Raw genomic sequence first — 24,626 nt, forward strand, 5'->3', positions numbered from 1 at the left:
AAAAAAGACTAAAGGTTTGGATTTCCTTTGCAGCACTGCGGTTTTAATGCATGTCTTTGAGGGTGATTGTGATATATTAGACCAACAAATTATAGCCTTTGTGCCATTTTGTCTGCACATTCCTGCTCATAACAGTTTTCACTTAATCACGAGCACTAGATGTGTAAAGGCTCTATGTGGCACCTTTAGGTCCGTGACTGAAATGAGGATAACTTGTCTGCGGTTTTTATGGAGAAGCTGAACTCCAGGCAGACAGCAAATACGTGGTTGATATGCATATAAGGCAGTTTTACCTGTTTAAATCATTTCTTTTCAGTATTCCTTATATTTTTGCAGCGCATAACAGAAGAGCAAGTTTCAGTGCTGCAGTTAGCTATACAGCCTGGTCACTTATCTGCCCCAGCCTGTGACTGTTCAAAGAGGAGGGAAACAACCGGCCGAGTAGCTGTTTCCTCTAGTCTGTCCTGCTGGCAGCATGATACTTGGCAAACCATGTGCATGCAGCATACTCGATTGCTTTTGAATGCTGGTGCTCCCTTTTCCAGTGGGGAATTTCAGTACATCTGATTCATGACATTTTATGTATACAGTGTAGAGTTCTTACCCAAATTTCATCTTTTATTTTGGCTTACAGTGCCAAAAATACAACAGATTTTTTGAATTCACAGTAACCTGTGCCCTTTGTTTTTTCACAGTGCGTTTGAAGTAATATTCACTGCACAATAACTTTTCTTAACTTTAAATAACTGACACAAGTATACAGAATAAAATAGAGTAGCTTGAAAAACAGTCCTAAGAGCTGTGCTTAGATGGGTTACAGTTCACTTGCTGCGTATGTGTGTGAATTCTCTGCGTGACTTCCTTGTTTGCATTTTTTTTTTTAACATGTTTTATGTCTGAAACCATTGTTATAATTTCCCCTTTCACTGTAAATGTCTGAGTATCTTGACTTCTACATTTTCACTTGTCAGCTTGTTATTGTAAGGGGTTTCAATAATTTTTCATTGTTTTGCAGCCTTTTGCAGCAGCCATGACTGCAACCCAGGGCACCATCAGAGCTGCAGCAAATTTTGATGCACTGGCTGATGCTGAAAAGCTAAGAAAAGCTATGAAGGGGTTTGGTATGAATCTTTAACCTTTCTTTATAATCTAGGTGGCTGCTGTGCTAGATTTTTATTTATTTTAGATTACAGATTACGCAACAAGAGTTACTGAAAGATGCAAGGTTAGGTGCCTCTGAACTTGCTAGAAAACCCGAACTAGTCAAATCCCTAACATAGCCCTCCTCTCCTATATGAAAATGTCTAATTATTTTCTCTGGCTTACCCCTTCGCCTCCCCACATAATTTTTTTTTATGTAGCCACCAGGAAAAGCGCAAAAATAAATACTATAGCGTCACTTGAGTGACCGCTCAGAGTCTGAAATTGCATCCAAGATGGCAGCAGCCAACCCCTGCAGCCGTTAAAAGTACTGACTTATTTTTTTTTTTTTACAGGAACTGATGAGCAAACAATAATTGATGTTGTCGCTAATCGTTCTGGTGACCAGAGACAGAAAATTAAGGCAGCATTTAAAACTGCTTATGGCAAGGTATGTTTTTATTTTATTTTTTTTGCACCAATGTGTACTGACAAGCACACTAAAGCAAACACAAGCAAAATAAAATATATACACACAGTATCTCACAAAAGTGAATACACCCCTCACATTTTTGTAAATATTTTGTTATATCTTTTCATGTGACAACACTGAAGAAATGACACTTCGCTACAATGTAAAGTAGTGAGTGTACAGCTTGTATAACAGTGTACATTTGCTGTCCCCTCAAAATAACGCAACACACAGCCATTAATGTCTAAACCACTGGCAATAAATGTCCAATTTGGGCCCAAAGTGTCAATATTTTGTGTGGCCACCATTATTTTCCAGCACTGCCTTAACCCCCTTGGGCATGGAGTTCACCAGAATTTCCACTGGAGTCCTCTTCCACTCCTCCTCCATGACGACATCACAGGGCTGGTGGATGTTGGAGACCTTGCGTTCCTCCACCTTCTGTTTGCGGATGCCCCACAGATGCTCAATAGGTTTTAGGTCTGGAGACATGCTTGGCCAGTCCATCACCAGTACCCTCAGCTCCTTAAGCAAGGCAGTGGTCGTCTTGGAGGTGTGTTTGGGGTTATGTTGGAATACTGCCCTGCTGCCAGGCCCGGACTGGGGAAAAAATAGGCCCGACATTTTAGGCTGAGCAGCCCAATCTTTTTTTTTTTTTTAAACAAAATGACAAATGATGACCGCTACCGGTTTCTCTGTTTATTTAGTTCTATTTAGCCTGCACACCCATGCGCTCTGATTCTGTAAAACTCACTGCGTTTTTTGCAAACTGATTGCGGGGTGTCATTAACTTAACATACACTCTGCAATTGGTTCGCATGGACTGGTTGCTATTTAGATGCGGTGCCGAATCTGCAGGGAACTTGCTGTAAATTTGCACCGCATTTAGTGTGAACCCAGTCTTAGAGAGAAGTTCATTTTAGGGCACATTAAAAATATATTACCCAATTTTTGGGTAAAATATAAAAGATGAGTTGTGTCAAGTAAATAAATATCCAACATGTCAAACCTTAAAACGATGCATGCCCGAAAATAGCAACACATTTTAGTACCCTATATTTTCAATAGGCAAAGCTATTAAAGATCATACAGGTCATCAGTTCAGAGTTAACCCTGAATAATGATCCTAGAATTATTGCTGTCATTCCAGTCTGCAGGGTGATATATTACACGTGTAGTAAAATCAAAGTTTTTGTGCACAGGCGCCCCCAAAATTTGTATTTAGTTTTGTATGGTGGTGGTGGGATAGGGATGACCTCGGTAGCGGTGGTAGTGGGGATAGGGATGACATCAGTAGTGGTGGTAGGATAGGGATGACATCGGTGGCAGTGGTGATGGAGGGATAGGGATGACACAGTGGCAGTGGGGATAGGGTTGAGGATAGGGATTACATCAGTGGGAATGATGAGGATAGGGGGTGACATCAGTGGTGGTAAGGATAGGGATGACATCAGTGCAAGTGGTGAAAGGGATAGGATTGACAAAGTCCACTGACACTGATGTCATCCCTATCCCCACCGCCACTGATGTTATCCCTATCCTCACCACCCCTGCCACTGATGTTATCCCTATCACCACTGCTACTGATAACATCCCTACCCCCCCATCACCGCTGCCTCATGGGGGGGGGGGGGGGGGGAAGAGTTCAGACAGAGGGATGGCGGTGGGATGGATGGGATCAGACAGTGGGATGGATGGGATCAGGCAGAGGGATGGCGGTGGGAGGGATGGGATCAGGCAGAGGCATGGCGGTGGCAGGGATGGGATCAGGCAGAGGCATGGCGGTGGCAGGAATGGGATCAGGCAAGAGGGATGGCCAATCTACTGGCTGTTAGCTGGCAAGCTGACTTTCTGCTCTTCCTCCTCACATCACTGGATGGATTCTGCAGCAATAGGCAGCAGACGGGCGAGTACCCTGGCACCCTACCCCCCTACCCTTTGGCCAGTCACCCTTTAACGGCAGGCACCCCCCGCCACAGTGGTGGAACATGCGGGCCCCTACAGTGATGGAACAGGCAGGCGGGCCCCCCCCCCATAGTGGCGGAACTCCAGGGCCCAGTCCTAAGTTCGACTGCTGTGACGCTGGTAGTTCTGCTAGTGTGTGTGGATAGAGATGAGAGAGATAGAGATGAGAGAGAGATAGAGATGAGAGCGAGATAGAGATGAGAGAGAGATATAGAGATGAGAGATGAGAGATGAGAGATGAGAGATGAGAGATGAGAGATGAGAGATGAGAGATGAGAGATGAGAGATGAGAGATGAGAGATGAGAGATGAGAGATGAGATAGAGATGAGATAGAGATGAGATAGAGATGAGATAGAGATGAGATAGAGATGAGATAGAGATGAGATAGAGATGAGATAGAGATGAGATAGAGATGAGATAGAGATGAGATAGAGATGAGATAGAGATGAGAGAGAGATGAGAGAGAGATGAGAGAGAGATGAGATAGAGGAGAGATGAGAGATAGAGATGAGAGATGAGAGAGAGATAGAGATGAGATGAGAGATGAGAGAGAGATAGAGATGAGATGAGAGATGAGAGAGAGATAGAGATGAGATGAGAGATGAGAGAGAGAGAGAGAGAGAGCGATAGGCCTGTGGCCTGATGTGGGTCTGCCATTAGTACCGGTGTTCCGTGAGAATTTCCTACCCGTGAGAAAAACCTACCCTCGTCACTTCCGGTTCACGGCAGTGTATGTAACACGAGCAGTTACATTAAAACAGCTGTGCTGCAATATGAGTCATCCCCGCTCCTGTCCCGGACACTTCCCTCATCTCCGATAGTAGATATAAAAGCGGCGGCGGGTGTATGAAAAGATAAATCACGGAGCCGCCAGCCGATTTTATATTTACTAGCCGAGAGCAGGGAAGTGCCAGTGATGGGAGCGGAGATGAGTGATATTGAAGCACAACTGTTTTAATGTAACCCCCGCGTAGGTCGGTTTTTTTCACGGACACCGTTCTTCTTTCATACTAGTGCGCATGCGCACTAGTCTGATTCTCAGCTGCTCCATTAGGTATCCGGGGCTGTGAGCATGCGCACTGCTGCGCTGCTCAGCTGTTCCTCGCCGGAAGTGACGAGGGTAGGTTTTTCTCACGGGGTAGGTAATTCTCACGTTACACCGGTACTCTCTCCAGCCCATGTGAGCTGTGACCCTGGGTGTGACAACTGAAACAGCGACAACTCTGGCATCTTTTTTTTTGTGGTTTTTATTTGATTTAAAGGGAATGTGTGGGATACTCCTTGAGGCTTGATCTAATTACATGTGGGACTTTACTTCTGAAAAATGCCCGTTGGCGCTTCCTTGACGCCAGCCAACGCTCACTAACACTGTAAATATCCTGTAGAACACAGAAGCGCTGAATTCTTGACTATTAGTCCAGAAGATCCAGGACTGAGAACTGTAGAACTCCTGACACTGTTGTGCTGTAGAAGTCACTGAATACTGTCCCCTGCTTTGACTAGCTTGAGGTAGTATGAAGTAGAACTCTGTATAGCTAGCTGTACTTGCAACTGACACACTCTACAATTCAGGGCCCAACCGCAGGTGCCCCCTTTAACTTGAACTATTCAGGGTCCACTGACTAGGTACCCCCTCTGTAGCTTCAGGGTCCTTAACCTAGGTACCCCCTTTACAACTAGCTGGCACTGGATCCCAGAACCTCTTCCGGAGTGGTCCCTTCTAGCTTCAGGCAGACCCCCATGATAAATCCTCAGTACTCACGACCTGTGTAGGCTTTTCCTGGGACTGGACCCCTCTTCTCTCTCCGCAGGCTGTGGACACACCGGATCCCCTCAGCTTACTCAGCACGCTGTGGACCCTCAGGCGACACCCCGAGACATCCACCTTCCTCAGACAGGAGGAGAGACAGCCGCACTCTCCTTCCTGGGAATCTGCTCCCGCCAAATACAACGTGTCACTCACTTCCCCCAAACTTACAGTATACCCACTCCCAGAATCCTTTGCAGCATAATCTGCCTTCTGGGGTAGTTACAAGCTTGGATGTGTCCCCTGATTGTGTTTCCCTCACTGCCCAATTAGAAGCCTCTCTCAGAGCCAGTGAGTAGACTGCCCTCTCAGCAGACACACCTGGTAGCCATGACAACCTTCCTGCACAAAAGACATGGCTCTGCTGTTAGGCAGACAAAGCCGACTATATTTTGCCTAGCACCTACCTGTAGGGTGTTATATATATATATATATATATATATATATATATATATATATATATATATATATATATATATATATATATATATATCTCTCCAAAAGGTGTCCTGCATTTAAAGTATATATGATTTTTTTTTTTTTTTTTAGCACTGCATTTAACCAGCCTGTGTTACATATACCACAATTACAAACACAATGTTTTATATATATATATATTACAAAATGTTTGTGTTTGTAATTGTGGTATGTGCAGTGCAGTGTTAAAAAAAATCATATATACTTTTTAACCGGTTGCCGACCGCCGCACGACTATATACTGCGGCGGTCAGCCCCGGCCAGGCAGAGTGACGTATCGGTACGTCACTCGCCTGTCACTGACTTGCGAGCCTATCGCGGGCGGGCGCGCGCCCGCCGAGGCGCGCGCCCGCCGCGGCTCGTTCACAGACAAGTCAGTGCGTGTGACCGGCGGACTCGATGTCCGCCAGTCACACTGCGATCGCTCCTGTGAAGGGAGAAAGACAGAGCAGCTTGTGTAAACAAGCTGCCTGTCAGTTCTCCCTGTGTAAAAGTGAAGATCTGTCTGTTCTACTATGTAGAACGGTTGATCTTTGCTTTTACACCAATAGGAATGTCCCTACACAGTTAGAATCACGCCCCTAGGACACACTTAACCCCTCCCTGTCCAATAAAGTTAACCCCTTCCCTGCCAGTGTCATTTTTGCAGTAACAGTGCATATGTATAGCACTGATTACTGCAGTAATGTCACTGGTACCCCCAAAAGTGTCAAAAATGTCAGTCAAGGGTCCGATCTGTCCGCCGCAATGTCGCAGTACCGAAAAAAAATCGCAGATCGCCGCCATTACGCGTTAAAAAAAAAAACACCAAAAATGACAAAAATCTTTCCCTTTGTTAGTAAACGCGATAACTTTTGCGCAAACCAATCAAAATACGCTTTTTGCGATTTTTTTTTTTTTACCAAACATAGGTAGCATAAAACAAATTGGCCGAAAAATTTTAAAAAATTTTGATTTTTACTTTTTTTTTTTTGGGGAATTTCATATAAAAAAATGTGAAAAATATTGTTATTTTTGCAAAATTTACGCTCTTTTTTTGTTTATAGCGCGTGATCAAAAAATCGCACAGGTGATCAAATACCACCAAAAGAAAGCTCTGTTTGTGGGAAAAAAAGGATGTCAAATTCGTTTAGGTACAGCGTCGCATGACCGCGCAATTGTCCGTTAAAGTCACGCAGTAAAAAATCGCAAAAAAAACCCTGGTCCTTTAGCAGCCAAATCCTCCGGGGCTTAAGTGGTTAAATGCAGGACACCTTTTGGATTTAGATATATTAGAGAGAGACACACAAGATACACACAGTAGTAGAGCTACCAGGGTATATATATATTTTGTGTGTTGGCAATTGTGGTATATTTAGTACAGGCTGGGTAAATGCAGTGTTCAAATCATGTATATACACATAAAATGCAGGTCACCATACTCACATTGTGTAAAAGCATGCTTTTATCATGAATCTTGTAGAAAAATTGGCTGGCATAGTGGCACTTAACTTTGCCAGCAGTCCAGGCCCTGGTGTCTGCAGGTGCAAAGGAACTTTTCCCGACATGAGGCTGAAGGGGTCACCTCCAGCCCCTCCCTCTTCATGGTCATCTGACACCTAATATCCCCACCCCTGGCTCTGACAGCCTGGCTAATAGGGAGCCTGAAATACCAAGGAGCAGCCCAGCTGCCTTAAGAGTGGGGAGTGAGACTGCCAGAAGGACATGCAGCCCTCTCCGTAGAGGCTGCTCCAGAGAGGCCGGGAGAGCTGCGCCGGCTCAAGCCGCTGCCTAGGGAGTCGGGAGCCAGAGTGACATCCGGCCCACCGGGCACATGCCCGGTGTGCCCTATGGCCAGTCTGGGCCTGGCCAGTCTCCGAAGGGAAGGGGATCATGCTCTGCTTCAGTATATCACAGTACATGTATGCATTCATGGTTCTCTCAATGAACTGTAGCGCCACAGTGCCGACAGCACTCATGCAGCCCCCAGCCCATGACTCTCCCACCACCATGCTTAACTGTAGGAAAGACACACTTGTCTTTGAACTCCTCACCTGGTTGCCGCCACACACGCTTGACACCATCTGAACCGAATAGGTTTATCTTGGTCTCCTCAGACCACTGGACATGGCTCCAGTAGTCCATGTCCTTAGTCTGCTTGTCTTCAGCAAACTGTTTACGGTCTTCCTTGTGCATCATTTTTAGAAGAGCCTTCTTTCTGGGACGACAGCCATGCAGACCAACTAGATGCAGTGTGCGGCGTAAGTTCTGAGCACTGACAGGCTGACCCTCCACCCTTTCAACCCCTTCAACCTCTGCAGCAAGGCTGACAGCACTCATACGTCTATTTTCCAGACAACTCTGGATATGACGCTGAGCACATGCACTCAACTTCTTTGGTCGACCATGGCAAGGCCTGTTCTGTGTGGAACCTGTCCTGTTAAACCGCTGTATGGTCTTGGCCACTGTGCTGCAGCTCAGTTTCTGGGTCTTGGCAGTCTTGTTATAGCCTAGGCCATCTTCATGTAGAGCAACAATTCTTTTTTTTTTTTTTCCCAGATCCTCAGATAATGACCAGTATAAGCGAGTTAGATTGATGACACCAAATTTAACACACCTACTCCCCATTCACACCTGAGACCTTGTAACACGGAGTCACATGACACCGGGGAGGGAAAACTGCTAATTGGGCCCAATTTGGACATTTTCACATAAGGGTGAACTCACTTTTGTTGCCAGTGGTTTAGACATTATTAGGCTGTGTTAAGTTATTTTGAGGGGACAGCAAATTTACACTGTTGTACAAGCTGTACACTCACAATATATATATCTTTTTTTTTTTTTAATTAGAGATGCATTGAGAATTATCGACCAAAAATGCAACAAACAGGTTTTTAACATCATGATGGAAGCGCAACAGCCCGTGTGAAGACATATATAGTTTTTAAAGGGATACATCTTCCTTGAGTTTTTCTTGTGCTAAAGGTGCCAATAATGGCTGACCATAATTTCAAATTAATTTAAATTCATGATCTTAACCACTTGCCGACCGCCTAACTGGGAATTTACGTCATCACTTTGGGTGTTCAATATCAGGGTTATGACTGCAGCTAGATGATTTTTCTTCCCTTAGGCAGCCAGCTTTTAGATAAAAGTGGTCCATGCGGCAGAATCACCGCAGAATCACTTTTGGAAAGCCCAAACCAAAAAATTGTGCCAAGCACCTATCTCCTGCACTCTGAGAGGTGATCTTCTAACTTAATCCAGCCACACTCATGCGGCTACCAGAGACCTTCAATTTGGCTTCCCCTGGATGCTTCGGCCTTGCAGCACCTTTCAAGACCAGGGTAGTGTAGGACCACTAAAATCAAAAAACAAACATAAGGGCGCACTGGCCTAGTGCATTATCCTCCACAAAGGTTTTATTAAATAGATAAATAAATGCTCACAAACGAGTTCTTGGTACATGCATATCAAAATATTATATTGCCATCAGCATCAGAACCGGAAGATGTACTGTCCTCTAGAGCTTGAAAAGGCTTATGCGTTTCGAGGCTTAGCCTCTTCCTCTGAGCCTCACATTTAGAAGCTGCAGGAGAAGTGTGTGTTGTCCCCCTCTGCCACTTCCTGGTGGTTCCTGGGCTTACGTTACCAATCACTGAGCCCAGGAACCATCCAGCATCGGCACAAGTGATAGCAAGATGGCCACCGCTCATCTATATGCCCTTGGAGGATTGGAGTGATGTTGTGTTACTTCCGGTTCTCGGGCCATGTAAACATGTGTTTTTGTTTTCTTAAAGCAAAAGAGAACCATTTTTTTCATCTTTTTCTTTTGAACCCATGGTCTCTCCATAAAGAGGACCTGCCATGCTGTATTATCGCAAAGGATGTTTACATTCCTTGTAATAGCCATCAAAGTGATTAAAAATGTTTTTAAAGGGACAGTGTAAAAATAAAAAAGTAATAAAATACATTTTTTTAAAGCGTCCCTGCATGCAGTAGTGAATGCATACGTAGGTCACGCCAACATTTGTAAACTGTGCTGAGTATGTATGTAAATCTGACAAGCGGCCTGTCAGAAGTGATCAGGAGGCTTACACACACACCCCACCCTGATGTCTCAATGAAAGCCTGTTGCCCATTGTAATGAGAAAATTGTAGTGTGGGGAAAAAACTAAGTGTAAAGAACATTGAAGTTGCACCCAAGCAATTAACCCCCCCCCTCCAAAAAAAAAAGAGTGCATAAATGCACATGCTGTGGGTGCCTACGCTCAGAAATGTTAATTGTGCTACATGTTGCATATTGCTGTGCATGTCCCAATGACAGGAATAATTTGAAGGTCCTTAATCATGGTTGTACCATAGGCACATTTTCCCTTTTGGGTCCTCTTTCTTCCTCACTCTTGTCAGATTCCAGTCCCTGCCAGTTACTTAAAGCGGAGTTGCACTTGTTTTTGTGTTTGTTTAAAAGTCTGCAGCTACAAAGTGTAGCTGCTAAATTTTGTTAAACACACACTCGCCTGTCCCACGGTCCAGCGATGCAGCCAACGGAAGCCTGGCTTTTCTCCCTCTGCTCTCTGCGGCGCCAGCATTGCAAGTGTGAGCACCCGGCTGTGACAGCTTGCAGGCTTCCCATTGGTCGGGCAACCTTCTAGGACCTGTGACGTGTCCCAGAAGATTGCAAGGAGGGAGGGAGAGAGAACTTCTGCCAACCTGAGAAACTAGGTACCTGTTCCCCCCAAACCCCCCCCTCCCAAAATGACATGTTAAATGTGACATATTTGGTAGAGAGGAGTGCTTAGAGCGGAACTTCCCCTTTAAAGTGGAGCTCCGCTTTATACGGTTGCATTTGATAGCGCAATTGCAGGGTTGGGGCTTTGTGCAGTAAAGGGGTGTGGTGTAATGTTGACTACAAGGCCCTATATATAGCTTGGCCTTGGAGCCAAAAACAGGCTCAGTAAGGTTTCTGCACATTGCCAGTAATGAAAGTTTATGCACTTAGGTGGACTTGTCAAATTTAAGTGACTTTGGCCTTGTCTCCCCCACTATTTGAGGAGATGAGAGCAGGTGGACCATTTAAAAGTTGTGCCTGAGCATGTATTGAAGCTCACTGGTAGCTTAATTTTGTTAACCTGGTTTGTGCCTAATAAAGGCAATTTACTTGCAGACCATTGCCAGCCAGGAGTCCTGCTTGTAAACAAACACTTGGCAGCATTCAGGGCTTTATTGCTGGAGGGAAAATGGGAAAGTGAAAGCAGGCACACATGTTTGATTGTAACCTAACTGGTGCATGATATTTAAAACACACATGATCTTCTCTTTGGGTACTAAGGAACAATTACAGTCCCAATAAAAAGCCTTTTAGTCTGACAATACTAGTACATATTGAATTACATTTTTATGAAATTATGGGTTTCCTACATTTTGAAAAGGTTTGCTGTATTAGAAATATACATTGTGTAAACTGTTTAATACAGGGAGCTTTTTATTTATTTTTTTACACAAATATTCCACTTGTCACACAGGGCTTACTCTTTCACCTTTTGCCATGTTCTGTGTTTAGAAAGTTGCATGAAATAATTTTTTGTTTTATTTATTTGATTAAAGGATTTGATTAAAGATCTGAAGTCTGAATTAAGTGGCAATGTTGAAGAACTCATCCTTGCGCTGTTTATGCCTTCAACCTACTATGATGCTTGGAGTCTGCATCATGCCATGAAGGTATTTCTGTGTTTTATATAGAAAATTGCAGCATTGGGAATGGAAATTATGCATAGTTGAATTCCATAGGGTAAAAATAATTAAGTTGTGCATAGCAAACATTTTTCAGGCTCAGCCAGGGTTTGTGTGAAAGAAACGACAAAGGGATTTATCTTTTCCTCTACTATTATCAACTGGTGAATTTTTATGTAGAGGAATTGTTGGCGTTTTCCTTTTTTTCCCCTCTCTACGCAGCCATTAGATGGCTCCATTTCATATATCCAATACTGACATTTTATAAAAGTACAAAAATATCCCTAACTCCAGAAAGTGTTTTTTTTGGGTTTGTGTAGGGGAAACTAGATACAAGCAGCTTAATACACTAGCAAGGTTTGTGACTTGCACACTTCTGCTACCTTGCACAACAATTCTGGAGACTTTACAGGCCACCTTCCCAATATGTTATGGAGAGGGGGAGGTGTTTTGTAGCCCAGCAGGGAGCACCTTTTGGCAGGTCTGACACTGATGGGAATTTTAGTAGAGAAGCAGCTGTATGCATTAAGTTAAGCGTTCATGGAGGCAGGGGAGGACGTGTTGGTGTTTTTGGTATTGCACAATCATATACTAATATTTCTTCTTTTTCTCCCCTCCTTCCCTAAGTATACGATGCCTAAATGTTGTTCATGTTTACTCTAGGGTGCAGGAACAAAGGAGAGTGTGCTGATTGAGATACTGTGCTCTAGAACCAATGCTGAAATCAGAAACATAGTACAGTGCTACAAATCAGAGTTTGGACGGGACATTGAAAAGGATATCAGATCTGACACCTCTGGCCACTTTGAAAGACTGCTTGTGTCTATGTGCCAGGTTAGCTGATTGCTTATTGTCACAAATTATTATAAGCATTAAAAGTTACAGTAGGGCATATTTTAAAGCAGTGATTTAATGTGGGGTTTTAAGCAAACCACTAAATACACAAATGAAATGCATACTGAATATGGAGACATTTTACCTGCAAAACAAGTGTTTCTTTATCTTACATCCCATGACACAGTGCATCTTCATATCCATTATGATATGTTAATGATGCCACCTTCAGGTGATTGGACACTAAGGAAATCCCCTCCCAGCCAGGTATAGCCTCGGTTTTTTTGCTAACGTATCAAAGTGGTTGTAAAGGCTTCCTTTTTTCATTTAAAATAAACCTGTTTTACTTAGTGTAAGTCCACCTAACATTAAAATCCCTACATCTACAGACATGCACGATCTAACTCTAACCTATCTAGCCCTGTAAAGACGAAAGCCGTATACATACCTTTTTTGAATCTGATCCGGTCTCCAGTGACGGAAGCTCTGCAGAGGACACAGCGAACAACGGCCTTGAAATGAATGGGAAATGACGTCCCCCATAGACTTACTATGGGGCTTATGTTGTCGGTTGTGTACTCTGCACCTGCCTCCACAGTGAAGCCGTGGCTGACAGCTCAGCATGGGATCGGGTCAGATCGGCTTCAAAAAAGGTATGTATAGTGATTTCTTCTTTACAGGGCTAGAAAGGTTAGCCTTAGATCGTGGATGTCTGTAGATGCAGGGATTTTAGTGTTGGGGGTGGAATTCTGGGGTTCCCCACTGGTACTCTAGGCTCCTCCTTTTGTTTATTGGCCACCATAGTAAGCCTCTTCCTATGGGGGCACACCTCCGCGGGCTTGCTCCTGAGCTGGGTGCATCTATACACACGCAGCAAGACTCGGCCCTGTCCCTTTCTCACAGGATTTTATTTTACAGCAACAAGAACCAATAGCTCCTGCTGCTACCTCTGTGCCTTACAATCAAAGCGCTAAAAGAAATCTATGCAGTATATACATAAATACAAATAAAATGCTATCGTGCCGGTTCAAACGTGCAAAAACTATGGTTGGAAACACTGTGATTCCTAAATAAAAAGCATAGCATAAATATCAAAGGTAAGCATATAAATATATAGTGCAATAAACCATATATAGTCCATGTATAAAGGTGCTCAATTCAAGTGAATATAAACCGAACACTCATGAAAGTGTTAATAGTGCTGTAAACATCCAAAAAACTGTTAATCCGCTCCAAAAGTGACAGTGTGTTTCAAATAAATTCCTCTGTGGCAAGTGACATCTCCAACCATGTATCTCCCAGTGGGTGGGTTCTCATCTCAACTCTAGTGACCTCGCATTTAAGCTAGGTCTAACACGCTGTGTGCCTCTCCCAGGCTAAAGGTGATTATTCAATCCCCCCTGGTGGGGATCCTGCAATGGATTAACTTCTCCTTGTGCAATCAGTAGATATTGATATATAGAAAAAAGGAAATCACCAATAGTGCTTATATCCTTTTTTAAAACTTCAATTTATTAAGCATAAGAAAACTACTCAGACATTGGTGATTCTAAAGAGCACCAGACTTAACAAAGTGTTTCTGATATCTGGGAAAACATGTGGCAGTGGGTACATGAACTGTCAGCCCTCTTCGCTCGCATCATCCTCTCTGTGGAGTGTCTGCAGCGTCCGTCCGAGCCCCTCCCCTACGCATGACGACACAGGGACCTCGGGGATATCTATATATGATCATTACCCCCTGGGGAAGACACGAGTTTGTTGTGTCGTCACCCGTATGGGAGGGGCTCGGACGGACGCTGCAGACACTCCACAGAGAGGTTGAAGCGAGCGTAGAGGGCTGACAGTTCATGTACCCACTACCACTGGATTTCCCAGATATCAGCACACTTTGTGAAGTCTGGTGCACTTTAGCACCACCAATGTGTGAGTAGTTTTCTTATGCTTAATAAATTGAAGTTTTAAAAGGATATAAGCACTATTGGAGATTTACTTTTTTCTATATGTCATATCTACTGATTGCACAAGGAGAAGTTAATCCATAGCAGGATCCCCACCAGGGGGGATTGAATAATCACCTTTAACCTGGGAGAGGCACACAGCGTGTTAGACCGAGCTTAAATGCGAGGTCACTGGAGTTGAGATGAGAACCCACCCACTGGGGGATGCATGGTTGGAGGTGTCACTTACCACGGAGGAATTTATTTGAAGCCCACTGTCACTTTTGGAGTGGATAATTAACAGACAGTTTTTTTGGATATTTACAGCAGTAATAACACTTTTAGGAGTTTTCTGTTTATATTCACTTGAATTGAGCACTTATTTTACATGGACTATATATGGTTTATTGAACTACATGGTTTATTGCACTACATATTTATATGCTTACTTTGGTATTTATGCTATGCTTTTTATTTAGGAACAACACGGTTTCCAACTACAATTTTTGCACGTTTGAACTGGCACGATAGCACTTTTTGTATTTATGTATATACTGCATAGATTTATAGCACTTTGATTATGCGGCACCTTTTGATTTATTTATTTTGCACTTATAAGATAGTGAAGTGCTTGCAGCAGTACCTTTTTTATTAGTGCTCCCCTGGATTGCTCACAGGGATATATAAATACCTCTGTGCCTTGGTGTCGAAAGAGAGAGAGCAGCGCTGGCTTCAGACATGCACAGCTGTAGATAAATATAGGACTTGGGGAGGTATATTGACATGTAATGAGGTGATAATTACGGAGACATTTTATTCCTTTAATGCAGGAAATGCATTAGGGAAAACAAAAACTTCTTGCCTTTCAAACCACTTTAATTTGTTAGCAAGTTTTTCCTCCATGTTCTATTTGGGATTAGTAGACTGGCTTATCTGAATCTGTTGCCTACAGCCGTTGGAGAAGAGGTATCCTACCTGGATTCCATACTGCACACACAAGGACTGCTATTACCGTTGCTTTTCAGCACTGGATCCTGTATAATGAGACTCAATTTCATGTGCAATGATATATTGCCTGGTAAACCGATGGAGTCGTGTCTCAAAACACCTTGTGGTAATATATTGCTGTTATGGAACACCCTTGAGAAAGCGGGGGATCTGGTACGTAGACTGGGCAGTGCCCCATTGAAACCCTGGTGTCCGGTAATAATGGGGATAGGTATTCAGTCTTGCTCCCTAGTGCTTACACTGTGTATCTGAGTACCACAAACAAAAAGCGCTATTTAATTTATTTTTAATGTTTAAAGCAAACTCCTCCAGCTATCCATGTCTGTTTTATTTTGCTGAGAAATCACTTAGAACCCCCCTACTTAGCATTTCTGGCCATGGCACACTGTTTTCTCTATCGCTCATTGACAGACGTAGTCTTCTTGATTCTCAAGAGCTGGGTTATGTTGTCTCCGCAGGAGTAGGACTAGGCAGAATGACAAAACGTTCTGGCTCCACCCTAGGGGGCAGTCCCTGAGGGTATATCCTCCCTCTCTCTGCTACAGGGAATCAGTTTTTTTCTGTCTAGTCAGGAGTAAGGACCTAAGCTCCTTGCTGGGATCTTTTGGTCCTGGCAAGACTTTTTTTCTTTAAGAAAAAGACATTTTTTAGGTAGTTTTCTCCAGTGTTTTTTTCCTGTGAGATCTTCAAGCAAAAATGCCGGACTGGGCGACACTTGTGGTCACCCCAGCCGGCCTACGAGCGCGTGCAGACCAGGCATTGCGCTTGGTCGGCCGCGACATATTCAAGTAAGTATGCGGGGCCGGGCGACGGGCTGGATGTGAGATCCAGTGGTCACCCCGGTTTCTGCCTAAAAGGCGCGTGCAGACCAGTGCGCTGAGTCGGCCGCGACGGAGTCCCAGTAAAGGGACTGACTTTGCGAGTTAAAGCTCGCTTGGACGCCAGGACCAGAGGGTCGAGGCGTCCACAAACCCCCACCCCGGTGGAGAGGGTATTATGAAGAGAGGGTGCCTGTCGGTTCGGTATGGTGAGTAAAACGTTCCCTTTTTTTCCTCATTTATGAGGCAGTATATATTATGGGCCCCTCCATATATGGTCAGTATATATCTGACACTTACAAGTCCCCCTTGTAATACAGCATGTGTTTGTGGGAAGTGGACTTGGTTCAAGAGCTAACACTCTACCCAGCAGACTGTAACATTACAGCAGACATAGGAGGTATAATCCTACCTTATGTGCAGTGTATCTCTGTAGATCCATATGTCACCTCTCAGCAGAGTGCAGGTGGATGTGCTGGGAAGACGATATCGGCGGTCCGCCGCCATTTTGCCGTAGACCGAATACATATATGTCCTCAGGTCACGCCGGCCGCCATGTTTTTGGAGTCTTATGTCTCTTCTATGGGGGCGGCCATGTTTTGTGAGCCCAGCTTCCTCGTGGAGGGCTGGGAACGCCGGAAGGCGTACACAGGGGGCGGAGCCACGCCTTCTGCCCGGGAAAAAGCAAACAGCTCCTTCCAGTCTGTGTAAGACAGACGCTGGCTGCAGTTTGTTGGAAACTGCACTGCATCGGTTGGTGAGCCTTGGGGGTCCCTCTCTCTCTCTCTGGGATCGAGAAGCAGGTACTCTGAGGGGCGCTATTGCGCTAGGGGGAGACACACAAAAAAAAAAAAAAAGTTTTTTTGTTTATTGCTGGCAAAGTGCCCTGTATTAACATGGACCCTGCCACTCATGTATCTCCTCCGGATCCCCTCGAGGGGTCTGCGGGATCCTCCAGCACCCCATTGACAATTGAATCTTTGTCAGCTATTATGGAAACTTTTGTGTCCCGGGTGGAAGTGGCTTGTCAGGGACAGGGCGCAAGAAAGCGACCCCCGCCTAACCCCTTATTATCTGAAACCTCGGATTCAGACTCTGAGCCTATTTCTGCAGTTGCAGGTACTTCATCTGGTATTGGTGTCTCGGGTCCTGTCTCTTCAGACAGTGAGGAGGATGTTTCGGCATCTGCCATAGCCCGAGAGGAAGCGTTGGTAAACGCACTCATTGTATCTGTTCAAGAGACTTTAAGGTTACAGGGTATTCCATCAGAAATAACTGAAACTGAGATCCCTTTTGGGACTAAAAAGCGCATCAAAGTGGCAAAGGTTTTTCCATTGCCCAAATGTTTTGGCAATCCAATCGAAGAAGAATGGCGTCTGCCAAAACGCACTTTTAATATTTCCAAACGCATTGACAGGCGTTATCCGTTTGAGGAAACCCTTATTAAGAAATGGACAGAACCACCTGTGGTGGATTCACCTATTGCTAGATTGAATAAAGCCACGGTTATTCCTTTAGAAGACGCTCCGTCTTTTAAAGATCCGGTGGATCGCAAGATAGAAGCTATGTCTCGCACCATGTTTTCCTTGATTGGATCAGCTTTCAGGCCAATAATTGCTATTGGTCTGGTTTCGCAGGCTGTAACTGAATGGACCAAGTGGTTACGCCGGGACTTAGAAGAAGTCCCTCAGGCGGTATCAGATTTGTTGGAACAAATGATACAGGGGTTACAGTTTGTGTGTGATGCGGCGTTAGACGCCACTCCATTAATGGCGCGAGCATCAGTCTCAGCAGTGGTTCTCAGGCGTACACTGTGGCTAAAGGGTTGGATAGCCGACCAAGGTTCCAAAAAAGCATTGGCTAATATCCCCTTTTCAGGAGAGCGTCTATTTGGAGCCAACTTAGATGAGATCATTAAGGATCTCACCGGTGGAAAAAGCACCTTTTTACCGCAAAATTTTAAAGGTAAAGGAACTCGTCAAAGACGAGGGCCTTCTTTTTCTGCTCACAAGAGGTTTTTTCGTCCAGCGGGTGAAAAAACTAAGTCCTCCAAAGCTCCTGCAGGAGGCGTCAGGGGTCGGTGGTCGGGCAAGCAAAAGCCCGCCCCCTCCAGACCCGAAGATAAACCATCCAAAGCCTGAAGGTGCGCCCCCACCCATAACTGGGGTGGGGGGACGTCTTCGCCGGTTCCCGGATCCATGGCTTTCCAGAATCCCGGACAAATGGGTTTGCGAAGTCATAAAGTCAGGGTACAAGATCGAGTTTTGATCTCTCCCACCGGCGCGATTCTTCCCTTCCAATATCCGACTATTTCCGGATCGTCTAGAAGATCTGCGGAGAGCAGTCACAGATCTACTACAACAAGGAGTGGTAGTCCACGTTCCTTGGACAGAACGGTTTCAAGGGTTTTATTCAAACCTGTTTACAATACCCAGGAAAGAGGGCAAAGTGCGTCCAATTCTGGACTTAAGAGCGCTCAATTCTTTCGTCAACATAAGAAGATTCAGAATGGAGTCCATTCGCACGGTAGCAGCCTTCCTGCATCCAGGGGATGTCTTAGCGTCCATAGACATCAAGGACGCCTATCTTCACATTCCCATTTTCGCAGGACATCAGCGTTTTCTACGCTTTTCCGTAGAGGAGAACCACTATCAGTTTGTGGCGTTACCTTTCGGTCTCGCCACGGCTCCGCGGATCTTCACAAAGGTGTTGGCCCCTATGTTGGCACTTCTGCGCCAAAGAGGTATATCGATTCTAGGTTACCTAGACGATCTTCTGCTTCATGCAGAATCTCCTCAGACCTTGCTACAAAACATAGAAATTACTATGATTTCTTTACAGGAATTCGGGTGGCTGGTGAACCAGCAAAAGTCATTTCTGGTTCCCACCCAGAGGCTCGAATATCTGGGTCTAATTCTAGACACAGTCAGGACGAGAGTTTTCCTTCCGGTAGGGAAACTTCGAAAGATTCAATCAGCAGTCCAGTTGTTACTGTCCAACAGCTGGTCTTCCCTTCGGACGTGCATGAGGGTTCTGGGGTTGATGGTGGCTTCATTCGAAGCAGTCCCATTTGCCCAGTCCCATACCCGAATTCTTCAGCAAGAGATTCTTCTCAGATGGAATCGGAATCCGGAATCCCTGGACAATCAGATACGATTGAGCAAACAGACCAGAGAGTCTCTGGTTTGGTGGCTTCGGTCTCCAATGCTCAGCCAGGGAAAGTCATCTCTGCCAATATATTGGACGATAGTGACCACGGATGCCAGTCTATCCGGATGGGGAGGAATTCTTGGTCAGTTATCTGTCCAGGGACTTTGGTCCCCGGAAGAATCCAGATTACCGATAAATGTATTGGAACTGAGAGCGATCAGACTTTGTCTGATTCACTGGACCGAGCAGCTCCAGGGCAGCCCGGTTCGGATCCAGTCGGACAATGCCACGGCCGTGGCTTATGTCAATCATCAGGGGGGCACCAAGAGTGTCCGAGCGGCCAAAGAAGTGGCTTGCATTCTTCGCTGGGCGGAACGATTTGTTCCAGCAATCTCTGCGGTGTTCATTCCGGGGGTGGAGAATTGGCAGGCAGATTATCTCAGCCGTCAGACCCTGGATCAGGGGGAATGGTCCCTCCATCCAGACGTTTTCCACCAGTTGTGCCTACGGTGGGGCACACCGGATGTGGATCTGTTGGCATCACGATTCAACAGGAAAGTTCAGAGATTCGTGGCTCGCTCCCGCGATCCTCTAGCAGAAACCGCAGACGCACTGATCGCCCCGTGGGGGCAATACCAGCTAATATATGCCTTCCCTCCTCTCGCGTTACTGCCAAGACTTCTTCGCAGGGTAGAGGAGGAAGGAATCCCAGTAATCCTGGTAGCTCCGGACTGGCCTCGTCGAGCTTGGTACGCCGACATGGTCAGACTGGTGGCGGACGTCCCATGGAGACTTCCTCTCAGGGAGGATCTACTGTCTCAGGGACCGATCTTCCATCCTGCTTTACGATCGCTGGCTTTAACGGCCTGGCTATTGAGACCCAGGTGCTGAAGGACAAAGGTTTGTCAGCTTCAGTTATTCCTACTCTAGTTGAAGCAAGGAAAGCGACTTCCAGAAAGATTTATCATCGCACATGGAAGTCCTACATTGCATGGTGTGAACCTTTGGGGTTCCGTCCTCGGTCTTATTCGATTAGTCGAATATTGGCTTTTCTGCAACAAGGGGTTGAGCAGAAACTGGCCTTGAGTACTATCAAGGGTCAGGTCTCAGCATTAGCCATCTTCTTTCAGAAGCCTTTGGCTACTCATTCCTTGGTGCGGAATTTCATCCAGGGGGTGCGACATCTGGCTCCGCCAGTGCACGCGCCGTTACCCCCCTGGGATCTTAATTTAGTGTTGTCGGTTCTTCAGAAACCTCCCTTTGAAGATATTAGGGAGATTCCTCTACCCACGTTGTCCCAGAAGGTGGCCTTCTTGGTGGCTATTACTTCTGCACGCAGGGTGTCAGAACTGGCCGCATTATCTTGTCGTTCACCATATCTGGTGGTTCATAGAGATAAGGTGGTTCTTCGTCCGAATCCATCCTTCCTACCAAAAGTGGTTTCAGAATTTCATCTGAATGAAGAAATTGTATTACCTTCCCTGTGTCCTAAGCCCAGCCATCCTCGGGAATTTGCTTTGCACTCCTTGGATGTGGTCCGGGCGATCAGGGTATACTTGAAAACGACAGACTCGTTTCGCAAGACGGATTCACTTTTTGTGATCCCAGATGGACCCAAAACGGGGTTGCCTGCATCTGCCGCGACCATTTCCAGATGGATCAGACAGACGGTAGTGCAGGCTTATTCTATTAAGGGTCGGGAGCCCCCGTTCCCTGTTAAGGCGCACTCCACTCGGGCACTTAGTGCGTCATGGGCCTTTCGCCATCAGGCGTCAGTGGTCCAGGTGTGCAAGGCGGCTACCTGGTCGTCGGTGCATACTCTAAACATTATAAAGTTGATGTAATGGCATCGTCTGATGCCTCATTTGGCCGCAAGGTTTTGCAGGCCGCAATTTGAGGAGACCAGTGGTCTACCTCGAGGGTTTTTTTCCGTTTGGAAAATTTTTTCTTTTAGTCTCATTCTTTGTTTATAATGAGCCTTTAAAACTTCTAGTTTGGCACCGGTTGGGCCTACTAGATTGGATTTGATTTTGTCAATCCCACCCCTCATTTGTGGCACTGCTTCTGGATGTCCCAGCTCTTGAGAATCAAGAAGACTACGTCTGTCAATGAGCGATAGAGAAAAATGGATTTTTGTAAGAACTTACCGTAAAATCCTTTTCTCTTAAGCTCATTGACAGACGTAGTACCCGCCCCTCTATCATTGAGTTGGGTTGGGTTAATTTCTCTGTACTGCTTTAAACAGAACTGATTCCCTGTAGCAGAGAGAGGGAGGATATACCCTCAGGGACTGCCCCCTAGGGTGGAGCCAGAACGTTTTGTCATTCTGCCTAGTCCTACTCCTGCGGAGACAACATAACCCAGCTCTTGAGAATCAAGAAGACTACGTCTGTCAATGAGCTTAAGAGAAAAGGATTTTACGGTAAGTTCTTACAAAAATCCATTTTTTTTTCCCTCCCTGCTCCTCTTAGCACCTCTCGGAGGGGAGGGGGGGGTGCTCTGGGAAGTTGTTGGTGCAAAATGCAATATAAATGTATGGTGAAGAACTGTGAAAGTGCCATTATCCCAGACTAAACAGAGAATACCCTCCATCAATTTGGGGACTATTACAGCTCCAGAAACAAAAGTGATAAAACCGTATAAATTTTATATTTTGGGGGGAAAAAAAAAAAACGTATAAATTTTATTTTAAATCAGTATAAAAACATATGAATAGAGTTTGTCTTGTATATATGTGTATATTGGCAGCTTGCACACAAGCCTGCCAGCACCTTGGACATAAAAACAAATTGAAGATAAGACATCCAACACGTTTCCAAAATATAGGTTTACAATAAGGTACGTATAAAGGTATTTGATACCACATATATAAGCTGCCTTCAGATAATCAAGCCATAAATCATAGGAGGAAATTGTGCTGCCACCTCACAGCGTACCCCAGACTGGGAATGGAAGAGGGAACATCCAAAATGGTCTGCAGAGTGATTGAGGGCATCAGAAAAAAGACCAAGGCGATCTCAAAGGGATCTATACTGGAAATATGATATTGGCAGCAAGAGATAAGACCAGTCCAATGAATATGGATATCTTTCTGCTGGTATAGAGAAGGCTCAGCAGGGGCAGAGCAAGAGGCTTGCAGCTACGCTAACTTGCAGCACATATATACTAGAATTGAGAGCAATTGCTTTGTTCTGCTGCTATGGTTGTTGCAGCTGAAGGGCCTACCAGAAAGGGTTTAGTCGGTGGATGCCACAGCAATGATGCACTTGTATCATCAGGGAGGCACCAAAACCCAGGCTGCTTAGGTGGAAGTGGATCTCATGATGTCTTCTGGCATAGAAAATTGACGGGCAGACTTTTTCCACCATCAATGACTGACTCTGGGAATGAGCTCTTCACCCAGAAGTGTTCGAGGAACTCTGCAGAAGGTAGTGAACCCCAGATGTGGATCTTCTGGCGTCCAGGTTCAGTGCAAAGGTAGTCAGATTAATTTGCAGGACTAGGGACCCAAATGCTCTGATGACACAGTGGGATCATTTCTCGTTAGTATATGCCTTTCTACCTTGTCTTCACAGGATTCAGGTGAAAGGCATCCTGGGGATGCTGATCACCCCAGCATGGCCCATGCACATGTACAAATTTGTAGGCGAACGAACCATATAGCTTTAACAGATTCCACCTCCTGTCACAAGGTGTAATCTTTCAGTTTTCTCTATAGCCGTTGGCTTCAATGGCTTGGCTGTTGAAGCCAGGGCTCTGACAGACAGGGGTAGCTCTGATTTGGTCATTCCTTCACTGCTAAAGGCTAGAAGGGTGACTTTGAGGAAGATTTGCCACAGGGCCTGAAAGTCTTGTTTTTAACTGGTGTAAGGCTAATAGACTTCATCCTCTTAAGTATGCTGTGGCACGCATCCTGGCATCTCCGGTCTGGCCTTGAATACAATTTAAAGGTCAGATGTTGGCTTTGGTGATTCACGTGAACCCACTGCTTCCCATTATTTGGTGTGTGTCTTTGTGCAAGAGGTCATGCATATTATTCCACTGGTTAAAGCCTAGTACGCACTATTCGTGTGTTTTTTTTTTTTTTTTTTCTTTCCGTTTTAACCCAGCGGGCTGCACGAAAAAAACAAACTGAAAGGCCCGAGAGGAGCCACTGCACTATTTTTGCAATGTTAGTGCAGTGATCTTCACCTGCTGAGCTGTTGTGTTCAGAACACAACATCATTGGCTATTGGCTGAGAGTGCTGTTTGGATGCTGATCAGCAGACCTTTTTTGGTAATGCCGACTTCTGTTGGACCAGCTGCCAACACACAGGCCTTGTCAGCCGATTTCTATTGAACTAGCCAATGTTGCCCAATATTCAGGCCAGTGTGCACAGCAGCTGGTCCAAGACTTTGTTGGAGCTCAACTTGGTACTTTCTGTATTGCATGGCTTATGGTCTCAGAATTGGCTACTCTTGCATGTAAGGTACCATTTCTTCAGTGCTTTGGGATATCCTTTTCTTAGTGGCTATGAAGATATCATGTCCTGGGATTTACGATAAAGAAAATTGGGATTTTTACTTCCTTTTTACAAGACCGGTTTAAATAGAAGTGTGTTGAATAGTTTATAGAATAAAAGTTGTTCTGTGAATGGCCAAGGAGAAACGAGGGATGCAGATAACTTCAATAACTGAAGAGGCTGGAAGTACAGTGCAAGCTTTAGGCTCCATGCAAACTAGTGTGTGTGTTTTTGAGCTTACAAAGAAAAACGCTAAGAATAGTGTGTTGTGCCAGATTCTAGCAGTGTTTTAGGAGCATTAGCATTTTTACAGTACATGAAGAAAAAAAAAACAGCTTGGGGAAAAAAAGGTTTTAGTAGCGTTTATTTCTCTTGCGTCCTCCGACAGTCGCCGCCCACTCATCACTTCTTCACTTATGGGGTATTGACTTCATCTCCACAGGAGTTTCTAGACATAAGACTTGTAAAAGAACAATTATTCTACATAGTCACACCCATGGGGGCTGTCCTTGTCCAATACCCCCCTGCAATAGCCATCCCAATTCAGTTTGTCTTCTGCCTAGGTTAGGAGTGGATAGGTTTACCTGTGCTGAGGCTACCGTCTCAGCCTTTCTCTTTTTTCTTTTATAATTTATTTTCAAAAGATGTCTTTTTTCTTTACATTGCTAGCTGTTTATTTTATCAGCACTAGTTAGTGGATCTTCGGATGAAGACGGCGTTTGCGGAGCCGGGAATCGAACTGACCGTCCTGGTTCTCCAGAACAGAGGGTCAGATGGAATTCCAGCCCGCCATCGAGCGTTTT

The 24,626-nt window shown here is 45.1% G+C and overlaps 1 protein-coding gene across 3 annotated transcripts in view; it reads left to right on the forward strand.

The window, feature by feature from the left end:
* The window catches only part of ANXA7 (annexin A7), a 138,619-nt gene that overhangs the window by 69,937 nt on the left and 44,056 nt on the right, over nt 1-24,626 (forward strand). For all 3 annotated transcript variants that reach the window (XM_082268068.1, XM_082268070.1, XM_082268069.1), the window contains 4 exons: nt 1,016-1,121; nt 1,497-1,591; nt 11,449-11,562; nt 12,238-12,408. In XM_082268068.1, the coding sequence (XP_082124194.1) occupies nt 1,016-1,121; nt 1,497-1,591; nt 11,449-11,562; nt 12,238-12,408 (486 nt within the window). The remainder of the gene's footprint in view (nt 1-1,015; nt 1,122-1,496; nt 1,592-11,448; nt 11,563-12,237; nt 12,409-24,626) is intronic.

The sequence above is a fragment of the Pelophylax lessonae genome, assembly GCF_965119305.1.
Source record: "Pelophylax lessonae genome assembly, chromosome: 9".
Lineage (NCBI taxonomy): Eukaryota > Metazoa > Chordata > Amphibia > Anura > Ranidae > Pelophylax > Pelophylax lessonae.